Raw genomic sequence first — 14273 nt, 5'->3', positions numbered from 1 at the left:
TCACATAAAGTTAAACACAAAATTGTACTTCTAAAGCCCAGCAATTTTACTTCTAGGTCTTTACCTACCTATAATAAAAACATGAACATTCATAGCAGATTTGTTCATAATAATCAAAAACTGGAAACAACTCAAATTGCCAATCAAGAGGTAAATGAATAAACACATTGTGGTTTAATGAAATACTATTAAACAATAAAAATAAATTATTGATAATTACAACATAGATGAATCACAAAAAAATTATAGTGGGAGTAAAAAGCCAGATACAAAAAGAGTGTACATTGTTTGATTTCATTTACATTAAGTTTTAAAATAGATAAAACTAATCTATGATGAAAGAAATAACAACACTGGGTGCCTCTGGCTGGGAAAGGGGAAGGGGGTTGACTGGAAAGGACACGCAGAAATGCTGGGAAGGGGGAAGGAAATGTCCTGTATCGTGACAGATGCGAGAGCTATGCATTTGTCAAACTCATTAAAATGTATCCTTAAAATCTCTTTCTACTGTATATAAATTACATCTCAGTTAAAAAAAAGTTTTTAAATGTGTACTCTTTCACCAAATACTGTTTTTAAAAATTATACACAAGTTGGAAATTCAAACAAATACACTTTCATTGCTTAAAAAACCCTTCAATTAAATTTAAACAGTAAGAGTTTGTGGAATCACTTATTTATTTGCTTGTTTGTTTTTAGAATAAAACAATAAAATAAAATAAAAGATACAGTAAAATAGTTTTTAAAAAGTATGTACCTTGATTATCATTAAATACACTTAGGGCTGGAGCAACCTCAGTTGTATTCCACAAACGGAGAGTGCCATCTGCTGAACAGGACAACAAACGCTGGTGTGCTGCACTGTAAGCCAGACCCCAGACGGCATCAGTGTGGCCTAGCAGAGGGCCTCTTAAAACAGAAGGATCTACACAAAATAGCAAGAATACAAAATTAGGAAGAAAAAAAAACAAATCACAAAGGTACTTAGATTCCAGAGAAAGTAAAATATAAAAACGAAGGCACCTGATAACAATATAAAATATCCTTCCTAGTTTCTAATATTCTTCTGAAATGCTGCAATAATTAAAAACAGACTTGGAAATTTGCAAATGCAGAGTTCAAAAATTATAAATTAAAATTAAAAAGTATGTATTTTTCTCCTTAAAAAAATTAGGTGCTTCCTTCTCCCTCCCTTTTTTCCTTCCATTTGTCTAGATTTTTTAAAAAGCATGTTAACACAAATCATTTGAATTTAATCTCCCTGCAGAGAAACCGCAACTCCGATTCCCTGAGGAAGTGAACAGAGACGCTTCCTTCTGCTGACTTCCTCAGCACTCTGGATATAATACCCCTGTAGGCCACTAACCCTACTGTACTACGAATGGCAGTTATTTCTGGGAGCAACAGGCCTCTGACACTCATAATGGACATGAACTGAGACGTGGAGGGATCCCCAAATTCTCAAACAGCAATAACTGATGTGAATGATGTGCATGTGGGGGAGGGAAGAAGAAGGCAGAAGGAAGATTACTTAGCACTGTTTCATGAAAAAGGTCAAACTAGGAACTTTATTAATCCTTACAATGACTCTATGAAGGGGTACTTTCAAGATGGCTCACAGATGTTAAGTTTAAAATGTCAATGGTGATATCTGTCCTATATCCTCTCTTGGTCATACCATAAAACATTCATTGAAGACACACTGTGTGTTAGGCACTATGCCAGATGCTGGGGCCACACAGATGATTGAGGCACAATACTATCCTTGTCTTCAAAAGACAATGTGGTAAGTACACTAATAGTGACAGGGCCAGCCTGGTGGCACAGCAGTTAAGTGTGCACATTCCGCTTCTCGGTGGCCAGGGGTTCACCAGTTCAGATCCCGGGTGCGGACATGGCACCGGTCGGCAAAAGCCATGCTGTGGTAGGCTTCCCACATATAAAGTAGAGGAAGATGGGCATGGATGTTAGCTCAGGGCCAGTCTTCCTCAGCAAAAAGAGGAGGATTGGCAGTAGTTAGCTCAGGGCTCATCTTCCTCCAAAAAAAAAAAAAAAATAGTGACAGACACCAGTTACCATGGAGAGTAACTGGGATGAGTGAAGGCTTCTTGGAGAGAATGACACCTAAAGTGTACAGATGCTGGCTAGTCAAAAAGGAAAGGCATTCCTGACAAAGGAGGCAGCACCTACAAAATCACAGGAAAAATAGCATGATACATGAGGAAATTTATAAGCGATTCAGGATTACTGGAGTGTGAAGTTTGAGGCAGGAAGTGGATGAGATAAGAGTGGCTAGTTTATGGTGGGATTTCTACAACACATTAAGACACTGAAGGGTTTCCCAGGAGCAGTAGGGTGTAGTAGGTATTTAATAAGGGTAACTTCAACTGTAGCGTAGAAGAGAGATTGGACAGAATCAAAATGAGGGCAAGGAGACTGTTTCAGTAGACTGGGAGGGTGATGATGAAGACCCATCCGAGGGCAGCAAAAAAAGGGGCAGAGAAGGAATAAATTCAAAAAATATTTAGGGGGTGATATCAAAGACTAGTAATTAATAAGGTGTGGATAGTAAAATAGAACAAAGAATCAAGAATAACTCTTAGGTTCCTAGTTAGTGTAATTCTGGTAGTACCGCCAACTAATAAAGAATATATGGAAGAAGAGACATAGGACACGTGAGGATTTATGGAAAATGAGACAAACACTTTCAAATGTTCTGTAGGTAGTCTGAGGCTTGAAGAAGAGATTTATATGAGTCAACAGCACATAAAACCATAGAAGTGGATTCAGTCTACCACAGAATGCGTGCACAATGTACAGAACAAGTTAGGTCTGGGCCTTGAGAAACACCAATATTTAAGGTGAGAAAAATAAAAGGAGATTATGAAGGATAAGGAACAGAAATTGTCATAGAGTCAAGAATTAAAAAAGGCAATAGTGGACAAATTTAAAAAAGGATAGACAGCCAATACATCTAAAAAAAGTAACAACTGTAAAAATGTCCATTGGATCAACCAATTGTCACTGACAATCCTGTTATATTTAAGTGGTATAGATAGAAGACAGAATGAAGAGGGACGATGCACAGGGAAAGGACATGGAATTAGTAACCAGAAATTGTGTTTTCTAGATAATATGACCAAAGAGACACAGATGATGAAGGAAAGATAGACTAAACAGAAGCCAGAGAGGAAAATGGAGTCAAGAAAAGGCTTTCCCTTGCCCAGGATGGGAGATACCCGAATTTACTTATATTCTGAGGGGATGGAAAAACAGTAAAGAGGGTAAGCCTTAAGATGAGAGCACAAGAGAGACACAGAGAGAGAGAGAGGGAGAGAGAGAGAGAGAGATTGACAGATTAGAGTGCAGACTGAAAGGAAATGAGAGAGAATGAGGTCAAGAGCAAAAGGAGAAGGGTTGAGTTGGAACAGAACGAGGACAACTGATCCTATGACAGAAAGATAAAGGAAGCAAAAGCATGGAACAGATAAATTTGTAAAAGAATTGGGGAGGGAGAAGGGGCTTATCTGTCACAAAATATGTTAAATGCTTATTAAGTAAATGTTGGGAGAAATTGTTTACTGAATGTCTTATCTTCACTCAGGTTTGGTGGTAAAATTAATCTTAAGTGATAATGATAATAAAATATGGTTTTATGAAAGTATGTCATTTCATACCATTCCAGAATTTAGGAGGAAACAAAAATAGTCAATTCCAAAAGAGTTTTTGCAAGGGACTTTATGGTAATACCTAGTGATAGATTATAATATGGATTTATGTTTCATGGTACTGTTCTCAAATCTAAAGGGCACTTCTTAATTTTTAAGGCCTTTTAAATATTTTGCTGCCATGGAGTTTAAAATTCATTAGCTTCTATATCCTCCAATAATTGATCAAAAAGATGATGCCAATATTCATTTGCCTTCAAAGTTGTTTGCCAAGAATAGTAATAAAATATGATTACAGATAAGTTATAACGTATCAAGTACTGTACAGATGCCTAACATGACAAAAGCAACTGTCAATCAAGCCAGCATTTCCAATCAATAAGACTTTGGGGGGTGGAAACTGTTTTCTTAGGAAGAATATATGTTTTTCTTTTTTCTTTTAGCATGACATATCAAATTGATTCCTAAATACAGAAGTTCTTTTTAAAAAAATAAAGACATGGTTCTTTTTACCAATTTACTTTCAAAGATATTTCATTTTACCTTTATACGTGCTACGTAAAATAGGTAAAAAGAAAACATATTATTCTTTCACATCTTTAGGGAATCACATACCATAAGAATCATAGGGATCGATGTTGGGGTTGGTGGTGTTCCAGCCCTGGATCAGTCCATCAGTGCCACCACTATAACACTGCTCACCATTGCTGCTCATTACCACACAGAGCACTGGACCTCTGGGAGATAAAAATCAATTTCTATTCTCTAAAATCAATCTGATAGTAGGACTTGTAAAAAGTAAGAAAGCTTAATTATTCCAATGGTTTTCTATTTTTCTGCTTTGTTCAATGAATAAAAATATGTCAAAGCCTTGTTCATTTTTCCTCCTGTGCAAAATCAGAGGTCGGTACACTATGGCCTATAGGCCGATGCTCATTTTTGTATGGTCCTCAAGCTAAGAATGGTTTTTACATTTTTTAAAGAGTTGTAAAACAAAACTAAACTAAAAACAAAAATGTACAACAGAAAATATGTGGCCTGTAAAGCCTAAAAAATATTTACTATCTGATCCTTTATATCAAAAGTATGCCAATCTCTACGTTAAATCAGGTAAATAAGGTATGTTCTTTAAGCTTAAATGGGAAAAAAAAAAGCATTCAATATGTGATCACAATAAAATAATTCTCAAGTATTTTTATCTAGATTATCTTTAGGGAAGAAAAGGTCAGGATTTCTAATATTTAAATGTAATTGCCTCAACATTATTTTAAAAGAGACATATACATCATTTAAACATCATGCAAATAAAATCTAATTTCAGCAAGGATCCTTGCCTGGTAATGATAAACTTGTTTTTAACATTATATTATCTGCCAGTTTCTTTTACATTTACAAAAAATACTACTAAATACAAATAACACATAACACAAATACATAAGTGAAAGACAATAAAATATTCTAATCAGGCTGATTCACAGTGATGCTAATTTAAAACAAAGAAAAAAACGCATACTTACTTATGAGCCCTGAATGTATAGATAGGCTCCACATCAAGAGAAGTACTCCTACATCAGAGAGAGAAGAGGGCTCTTACCACTCTAAATTTCAGTAGGAAACAGTAGTACTGAATATGTCATAAAACTGCCTTTAGAAATACCAACATTATGTAATACCCCATTCCCAACCGCAGGACACATAAAAAAGCTTACCTAACACCAAGCACAGATTTTGTGGCTTCAAGAAACAAAATCCTTGTTCAGTACTATCACCTTATTACAGTGCTTTTAGCACTGTCATAATCTAGTTGACTAAACAGAGAGAGCCTCACTCAGGGGAAACAACATCATAGGCTCTGAAGAGATAAATTTCTGGATTCAATTTCCAGTTCTATCATTAACTATCAAACTTTAGGCAAATTATTTAATCTTTCAGAACTTTGGATTCCTCTATGTTTAAAACAACACAGAAAAATAGGGATAACACCAAATATTCACAGGATTGAATGAGATTCTATAAGTAAAACAGCCTAGAACAGAACCGTGCACATAGTAGGATTTCAATACACGGCACTTTAATTTCATTGCATTTCCAGGAAGGTTAATATGTCTGTCCTTGATACTTCCAGAAACTGTCAAGTCATCAGTTTATTTATTACTTAGAACACTGAGTATATGGGTACTCTACAGAGCCTAATACTGGCCATGATTGTTAATGGAAACTATATTTAAAGTTAAGTACTTACCATTTTCTACATTGTATTCCAGTTTTTTATAGGCATATGATATCTCTCATTTCCAACATTTTATGTTCAAAGGTAAACAGGCCACTGTTATTTACATGTGAAGGTATTATTACTAAGCTATCGCCAGCAAGACACTTGTTTCACTATTTTTCTAAATTCTAGTCAAGAATATACGATGAGACATTCACATTCTCTAGTCTAATGTGATGCCCATGGTGACGAAAGAACTAGAAAGACAAAAGGCACAATTTATAACCAGGGATAATTTTTCTCTGCTGAATATATCTGATCCATATGAGGATTCACCTGGTTTCAGCAACATCTGGTTGAGCTATCTGATGAAGACTGATAAATGAAGTATTTTATCTAGTCTATGTACTCACAGCAGGAATGTCACTGATCTCTTTTAAACTGGGCAATAGATATCCTCTACCAGTAGCAAAGCTTCGGTAATCTCCTCCATTTGATATTCCTTTCTACTCTTCTAATAACAGAAGTGCCTAACACTGTAGAATGGCCCTTGTTGGCAGATGCTGGGTTCTGGACCATGTGACCCAAGGAAGAAGGGAAGGAGCTCCAACAAGGACCCCACCAAGTGGGATCAGGACTAGTTTGGTGACTGATAAAAGGGTTTATACTAATTCATGTCTGTCCATGCTTGGAGAGGAACCACGGGGCCAAGGCAAGCACTAGCAGTTTAGTGACGGCAACAATAGTGCCTTTCAGTCTAGACATTTTGGTGGGTATGGAAAGTACCTAAGGAGTCAAGACCAGAAGACAAGACCAAACAGGGGTCCCTCACGCCTCCCAATCAGCCTTCCCTTCCTTCTACTCTGTAAGTCCAAACCTAGTAAACAATGGAGCGGGGTGGGGGGGAACTGATGAAGTTAAACATGCCTATACCTGTTTACAGCCACAGTACAGAATTACAACTAACAGTACAGTTACTTCTTCAGTACAGAAAAAAGGCTCCCCAAATATGACAGCCATTTCAAACATTGTATAAAGATTGTAATCAGCATTCACAAGCCCTTGGAAACCACCAGATAATACCATTTCTTCCTAAGTGTCAATTTTCCAACCTAATATTAGATTGTGAGTATGTGAAGGAAAAAATACTCTAAATCATGTGACATGGTGAAGAAAAAAGAACTAGAAGTGATATTTAGGGAATTTAATAGCAAATAATAAAGTATTTTTCTGCTGAAAAACTTCATAAAAACATTCAAATAAAATCAAAGTAGAATATTCTCACTTTTTGGCTGGGGCTGTTTTCTGTAAATTCCACATTTTTAAAGTGTGATCCTCCGATGCTGTTATCAAAACAGGCTCAGTGGGGTGGAAAGCAAGGGCTCGAATGCCGTCAAAGTGACTTCTTAGTGTAAACTTAGGGTTCCACGTCTTCCTCAGTGCATCTTTATTGTTTGCTATCTATTAAAGAAACAAAAAAAACATACCTGTTTAGGATAGGGAAAAAAACCTACATTTCAACATTAATCCTTGTTGATTTGTCATTAAACCATCACATTTTGCAACTTTCAAAACAATAAAATTTTTAAGTGTAAATAACCAAATCAATAGGCAAAACTAGCACTATGTCAATAGTGGGTTCTTTTGAAGAAATATTAATGCTATAATAAAAAGGTAATACTTCAATATAGAAAGAGGATCAAATAATACTAAAATGGATCTTCACGTGAATGATTTTAAAAAAACCAAATAATTTCAACCTAAATTACAGTACAGAAACTAATTTTGGGTAATAGTTGAAAAACTAACTTATTTTTAAACCTATTAACTGTAGAACATGGTCATACTTTTGAGATTTTCAATACACTCTAACAAAAGCTAAATTTTCTTCATCAAATTGGTAACAAAGTCTATAAACTAGAAACAAAATGTTAAAATTGGAAAATACAATCACATGTTACCAAAAAAACAGACTCCATTGGTAAAATAAACATATCATTATGCTGCTTTTCTCCAAAGAAACTCCATCTCAACAACTGGAAACAATGCACTCTTTTTTCATTCCAATTAAGAGGAAAGCTAAAGAGGCTGGTGTTTGACTTTCCATTAGCACCTCGTATGACCTCTCCACACTCCAAGGCTAACAGTCATGCTAGGTTTCAGAAAGAGGGGGACGAGTACTGGTAACATACTGGAGAACTACTACTATAGCTACAATGACAAAAACCAACAATGCTACCAAGAATAGCTGCTATTTTGAGCATTATTCATTATTTTGAACATTATTCAAAAGACTTAATATGCATTAACTCACTTAATCCTCACAGCAACTCTAGAAGTAGGAATTAACATTATCCTCACTTTACAAGACTAGACATAGAAGGAAAAGAGTAGTTAAGTGACTTGTCCTCTAGTAAGTGGAGGAGTCAGGATTCAAACCCAAGCAGTCTGGCTTCACAGAGGCTACAATCTTAATACGAACTGTAATTTAGAATCCAGTAACTTAAAAATCTGCAGAAAAATTTGGAGAGGACATGTCAGAATTAGGACAATAAGAGAAGACAAAACGGAATATTCAAGGAACTACTGTAAGAACTGGGGCTGGTCATCCTTGGGGGGGGGGGTAAGGGGGGGGGTGGAGGGTGTGTTGACTCCTGCCTGTTCTTGTTAAAGGTTAACAAGACTCCTGTCTGCTCTGGTTAAACCTGAAAGGCTTTCATATGTAAGAGTAATTACATTCCTTCTGAATGTCTTAATGTGGCAGGCAACCACTAAGATGGTTCCCAATCAGCCCCACCTCAGATTTACACCTTGTGTAGTCCTTTCCACATTATGGGGTTGCTCTGTGTGACCAATGGCATACAGCCGAAGTGGTAACAAATTATTTCCAAAATTAGGTTATAAATTCCATCTTGGGTGTTCTTGCACTCTCTCTTTTCAAGTTCACTCACACTGAGGGAAGCTATCTGCTCTGCTGAGGAGGCCACAGAGAAGCCCGTGTAGTGAGGAACTAGTCTCCAGCTAACAGCCAGCAAGAAACCAAGGCCTTCCAAAAACCACGAGAGAGCTTAGAGGCAGATCATCCCCAAGTCAGGTCTTCATGTAAGACTGCAGCACTTGCCAATGTTTTGAGTTCAACTACATGAGAGACCAGAACCACACAGTTAAGCTGTCCCAAGACCGCTGACCTATAGAAACTATGAGATAATGTTTGTTGTTTTCAGCTGTTAAGTTTGGTGCAATTTGTTACACAGCAATAGATTAATAATATGTTAAATAAAACTAGGAACTACTTTTAGAAGCAGAGAGAGAGAGAGACATAACACAATTCAGAGCTATGAAAATAGAATGAGCTTTCTCTAGAGAGAGGACTGAGTACCACTACATATTGGACACATTCTTTGTGGGGTTAGTATAGAGGGAACAAAAGTATCTAATGGGAACTTCTGCTTCTAGCCATGATGGACTAGATTATTAGGACCAACTCTATACTGAGGACAAGTAGAAAAGCAGAGCCAAACATAAAAAATGGAGAACCAACAAAATAGCAAAGAAAAACCAGGTCAGGATCCAGAAGAAGACAGAGGCCTAAGGAGGTGAGCACGAAATTGGAGTTGTTTTTCCCCAGAGAGTGTTTACTGATTCCAGAGGGAATGACTGAGAGGTCAACCTGTGCTTCTGACAACTTTGCAGTGCAATGGGACACAAATTGGTGTCCAAACCTGGCAAGAAAATGGGGCTTGCTGAACCATCTGCTTTGGGTTTTGATTTAAAAGGGCTGCATCCTAGACATAAGAGTGAACTGGATTTCATAACTTATATAAATGTTGAATGCCTATGTTGTACACCTGAAACTAATATCATATGGTATGTATACTATACTTCAATTAAAAAAAATGTTTCTTAAAAAGTGAACTGGGGGGGCTAGCCCCGTGGACGAGTGGTTAAGTTCGCGCGCTCCGCTGCAGGCGGCCCAGTGTTTCGTTAGTTCGAATCCTGGGCGCGGACGTGGCACAGCTCATCAGACCACATTGAGGCAGCATCCCACATGCCACAACTAGAAGAACCCACAACGAAGAATACACAACTATGTACTGGGGGGCTTTGGGGAGAAAAAGGAAAAAATAAAATCTTTAAAAAAAAAAAAAAAAGTGAACTGGAAGAGGGGCCAGCCCCGTGGACAAGTGGTTAAGTTTGTGTGCTCCGCCTCAGTGGCCCAGGGTTTCGCTGGTTCAGATACTGGGTGCCAACATGGCACCACTCATCAGGCCACACTGAGGCAGCGTCCCACATGCCACAACTAGAAGGACCCACAATTAAAATATACAACTTTGAACTGGGAGGATTTGAGGAGAAAAAGCAGAAAAAAGAAAAAAAAGAAAAAAAGACTGGCAATAGTTGTTAGCAGAGGTGCCAATCTGGGAAAAAGAAAAGAGTGAACTGGAAGAACACAAGCCCTTGCAGGGATTATAGATCAGCTTTAGATGATCTCAAAATTTGAAAATGGAGTAAGGTGATCCAGATTTCTAGTGGCTGCAGACATTTGAGAGAGTAAATTAAAATAGGCTTTCTGGGGGAAGATACCATCCTAAGCCTGAAGTTATTTCTACAGACAATTTTTCAAATATAGTTATTTGGACATAATGAAAAATAACCATGTCCATATGGGATAACACAACACAAATAAAAACAAGTAGAAACAACACATAATAGTAATAGAATTACAGAGTCTCTGATTCAAACTTTAAAATAATCATGCTTTTACTATGTTCAAAAAGACAGAAGATTGAAAATTTTGGAAGAAATCTGTAAATAAAAACCAAAACAATGAATTCTAGAAGCAAAAAATATAAGGCCTCAATAGACAGGTTAAATTACAGATTACATATAACTGAAGAGAGAATTAGCAAAGTGGGATATAGGTCATATAAAAAAATCTAGAGTGAAGTACGGAAAAAACAAAAGATGGAAAATACAGAAGAAAGGGAGTAGGAGACAGGATATAGAAAGAAGATCTAACTAGACTTCCAGAAGAAAACAGAGAGAGAGGTGCAAAAACAGCATTTGAAGAAAGACGGCTGAGAACTTTACAAAACTGATGAAAACATACATATTAAACCAAGGAGGTCTAAGAACTTCAAGAAGGTTAAATAAAAAGAAAACTAAACCTTGGCTGACAATCAAGACACAGGGAAATACCAGAGGAAAAAATCAGACTACCATTGAATGACCAACAATAGAAGTGACAGTTGACTTCATCTGACTTCATTCACAGTTGACTAGCAAAAAAAAACCCAAAAAAGGATAATGAAATAATATATTTAGAGTGCTTAAAAAAAAAAAAACCCTTGCCAACTAGAATTCAACATCAGAGATAATAGTTAACTCACTCAGTTGAAATGAAATAAATACAATTTAAGAAAACCAGAAACTGAGAGAACTGAGTGCCAGGAGATCTCCCTTTGAGAGAAATATTAAGTGTTCTTAGAGTAAAAGCGAAGTGATCCCAAATGGACAGTCACACATGCACAGGAGAATGGAAGAAAGTAAAACGGATAATCCTAACTGAATATGTTATAGGAGATAAATGTATAGAGAAATAAAATATATAACAAGAATGACTTATACATAGGGTGGGAGTTTTTTAACTAGAGTTAAAGGTATTTTAAAGATATTTGCATGTAAAATTTTGATAAGGATGTGTATGGTAATCTCTAGGGTAATGATTAAAAGAGTAAGGAAAAAGTGTATACACTCCAAATAACGGGGTGAGGGAAGGATGAATACAAAAAAAAAAAAATCAATCCCAATACAGGGAAAAATAGGAGACAAAAGGAACACAGAACAGGAGGCACAAACAAATAGTGGGCTTAAATCCAAACATATCAGTAATTACTTTAAAAAGAAATGGATTAAATACTTCAATTAAAAAGGTTGTTAAAGATTAGATGAAAAAAACAAAAGTCAACTAAACAGGGCCCAGCCCCATGGCCAAGTAGTTAAAGTTCTGCACGTTCCACTTTGGTTGCTCAGATTTGTGGGTTTGGATCCTAGGTGCGGACCTACTCCACTCACCAGCCATGCTGTGGAGGTGTCCCACATACAAAAAAATAGAGGAAGACTGGCACAGATGTTAGCACAGGGCTAGTTTTCCTCAAGGAATAAAAAGAGGAGGATTGGCAATGGATGTTGGCTCGGGGTGAGTCATCCTCAGCAAAAAAAAAAAAAAAGTCAACTATATAGTGTTTTAAAAAGACATGCAAAATATAAGGACATAAAACAGTTAAAAATACAAATGATTTTTTAAAAAATCTGTATCACATATGTAAAGAATGCAGTGCAAAGAGCTCATTTATATTAGGTTACTGAAGTAGCTCCAGGTGAAGAAAAAATGGACTAGGATGAGAAGTCAAAAGAAGTATATGGATTTTGGTTGTTTTTGGAGGTAGAATCCAAAAGACTTACTAAGGGCCTTAGCGTAGGGAGTGAGAGTTTCTGATTTGCAGAAAGAGGACTAGGTGGTGAGAATTCCTCTTTGGAGGACCTCTTTATCAGATCCACAGTTTGCTCAGGCATTTATCCTACAGCGCCACGTGGCAGGAGCTACACTGTATTCTCCCACAAACGTAATGAAGTATCAAAGTCAGAGGATTTTAATGAAGAGATAAGACAAGTTGTAAATACTTTATAAAATAAGCAACTGTTGTTTTGACAATTTATGATGAACAATTATAAATACATTTATAAAACAACCCTATTTGGGCTTAAGTAAAGTTATGCATGCATAAAGGTATAAAGATTTCAATTTTGGTCCAAATCACTGGCAGGTCAGCCTTAACATGTGGAAAGAACCCTGTACACATCCCCGCCTAACAAGAGCTAAAATCACTTCTTGGAAGGGTATTTATGATGTACTAAGGAAGCCAAACAAACACTGCCCTTCAGCAGGCATGAATTTCAACTAATCACTGATGCCTTAAAACATAAAACAAAACCCAAACTTGGTAGTGGAAAAGGGAATTTTTTCCCCTATCAAAAACCAATGAATAAGCTATACTGACTTACGGATTTAGGTAAAGCATATAATTTTAATCTCTACATGATTTGAAAAATTCTTTTTATCTTTATAATATATTCATACCTTCAAAGTTTGTGATTAAAATTGAACCGAATTCTATACTTGTGAAGAAGTCTTACCACTGCCATATTTTTCTATAAAATTAACTTTTTATTTTCAAAACATCAGTGAAACAACAAAAATAAAACTACTCACATCATAAGTTAGTGAATCTGCTTCATTGGCCACTGTAAGGCCTGCCAATTCTCCAAGTCCTAGTTCACTTTCAAGGGCTTCATCTGCTCCCATAATGAACGACTTCCCAGAAGAAGGAGGAAACGTCAATGCTTCCACTGAAGGAGGAAGACAAGAGAAACATAAAAAAACCTCTAAACAGTCAACAATTAGTCTCATAAGAGCATGTCTACACTGGATTATTTTTAAATGCTCTAAATACAATAAAATTGAGTGAGCAAAAAATCCTGAAGAATTAGTTGCTTTTCCCATATCTTAACCACAGCTAAAGGTATCATCTAATTAGAAAAGTAAAACATGACACAAATCCATAGTCCATTGTCCTTTCTTTTTCACTATACAGAAAAATAATGTGTATTTAAAGGAAAGCAGGTTCTCCTCATTTCATATTTCATGCTAATTACCCAAATTATTTCTATCAATTATTAAACATATATAAAAAGCGATTCTGAACACTGCTGGTCTCATTCAAAATACAATTCGTTAATTCTAGAACATGGAGGAATAGGGAAAATTTCAAATGAAAGTGGTTACAATTGTAAAATGGACCTATATGAGGCAAATTACTATGTGGTGTTAGAAGTCAGGATTATCTCTGGAGAGGAGGAAGGGACAGTGACTAGAAGACAGCATGAGCAGGACAGCTAGGGCCTTGGTAACATTCGGCTTCTTGACCAAGGCAGTGGTGACAGATTTGGGTTCAGTTTGTGATAATTTGCTGCGCTGCAACCTCATGACTTAAGCAGTTTTCTGTAGGTATGTTATATTTCATTTAAAAATGTTTATTTCATAGAACAAAGAATTCTAAAATTCATATGGGGCAACAAAAGACCCTGAATTGCTAAAGCAATCCTGAGAAAAAAGAACAAAGCTGGAGGCATCACAATCCCTGACTTCAAAATATCTTAAAAAGCTATCGTAATCAAAACAGCATGGTACTGGTACAAAAACAGGCACACCGATCAATGGAACAGAATTGAAAGCCCAGAAATAAAAGCACACATCTACACAGAGTTAATCTTCGACAATTTGCTGAGAACATACAATGGAGAAAGGAAAGTCTCTTCAATAAATGGTGTTG

General features: G+C 36.4%; 1 protein-coding gene across 2 annotated transcripts in view; it reads right to left on the bottom strand.

Annotated features, from left to right (window-relative positions):
* STRN (striatin) overlaps window positions 1–14273 on the bottom strand; it is a 98358-nt gene that overhangs the window by 6363 nt on the left and 77722 nt on the right. For both annotated transcript variants that reach the window (XM_023619241.2, XM_070236448.1), the window contains 5 exons: window positions 13154–13290; window positions 7166–7341; window positions 5186–5233; window positions 4284–4405; window positions 758–925 (listed from right to left, as the gene is read on the bottom strand). In XM_023619241.2, the coding sequence (XP_023475009.1) occupies window positions 758–925; window positions 4284–4405; window positions 5186–5233; window positions 7166–7341; window positions 13154–13290 (651 nt within the window). The remainder of the gene's footprint in view (window positions 1–757; window positions 926–4283; window positions 4406–5185; window positions 5234–7165; window positions 7342–13153; window positions 13291–14273) is intronic.

This window comes from Equus caballus, chromosome 15 (assembly GCF_041296265.1).
Source record: "Equus caballus isolate H_3958 breed thoroughbred chromosome 15, TB-T2T, whole genome shotgun sequence".
Taxonomy (NCBI): domain Eukaryota; kingdom Metazoa; phylum Chordata; class Mammalia; order Perissodactyla; family Equidae; genus Equus; species Equus caballus.
This window is presented reverse-complemented; position numbering and strand designations above follow the sequence as displayed.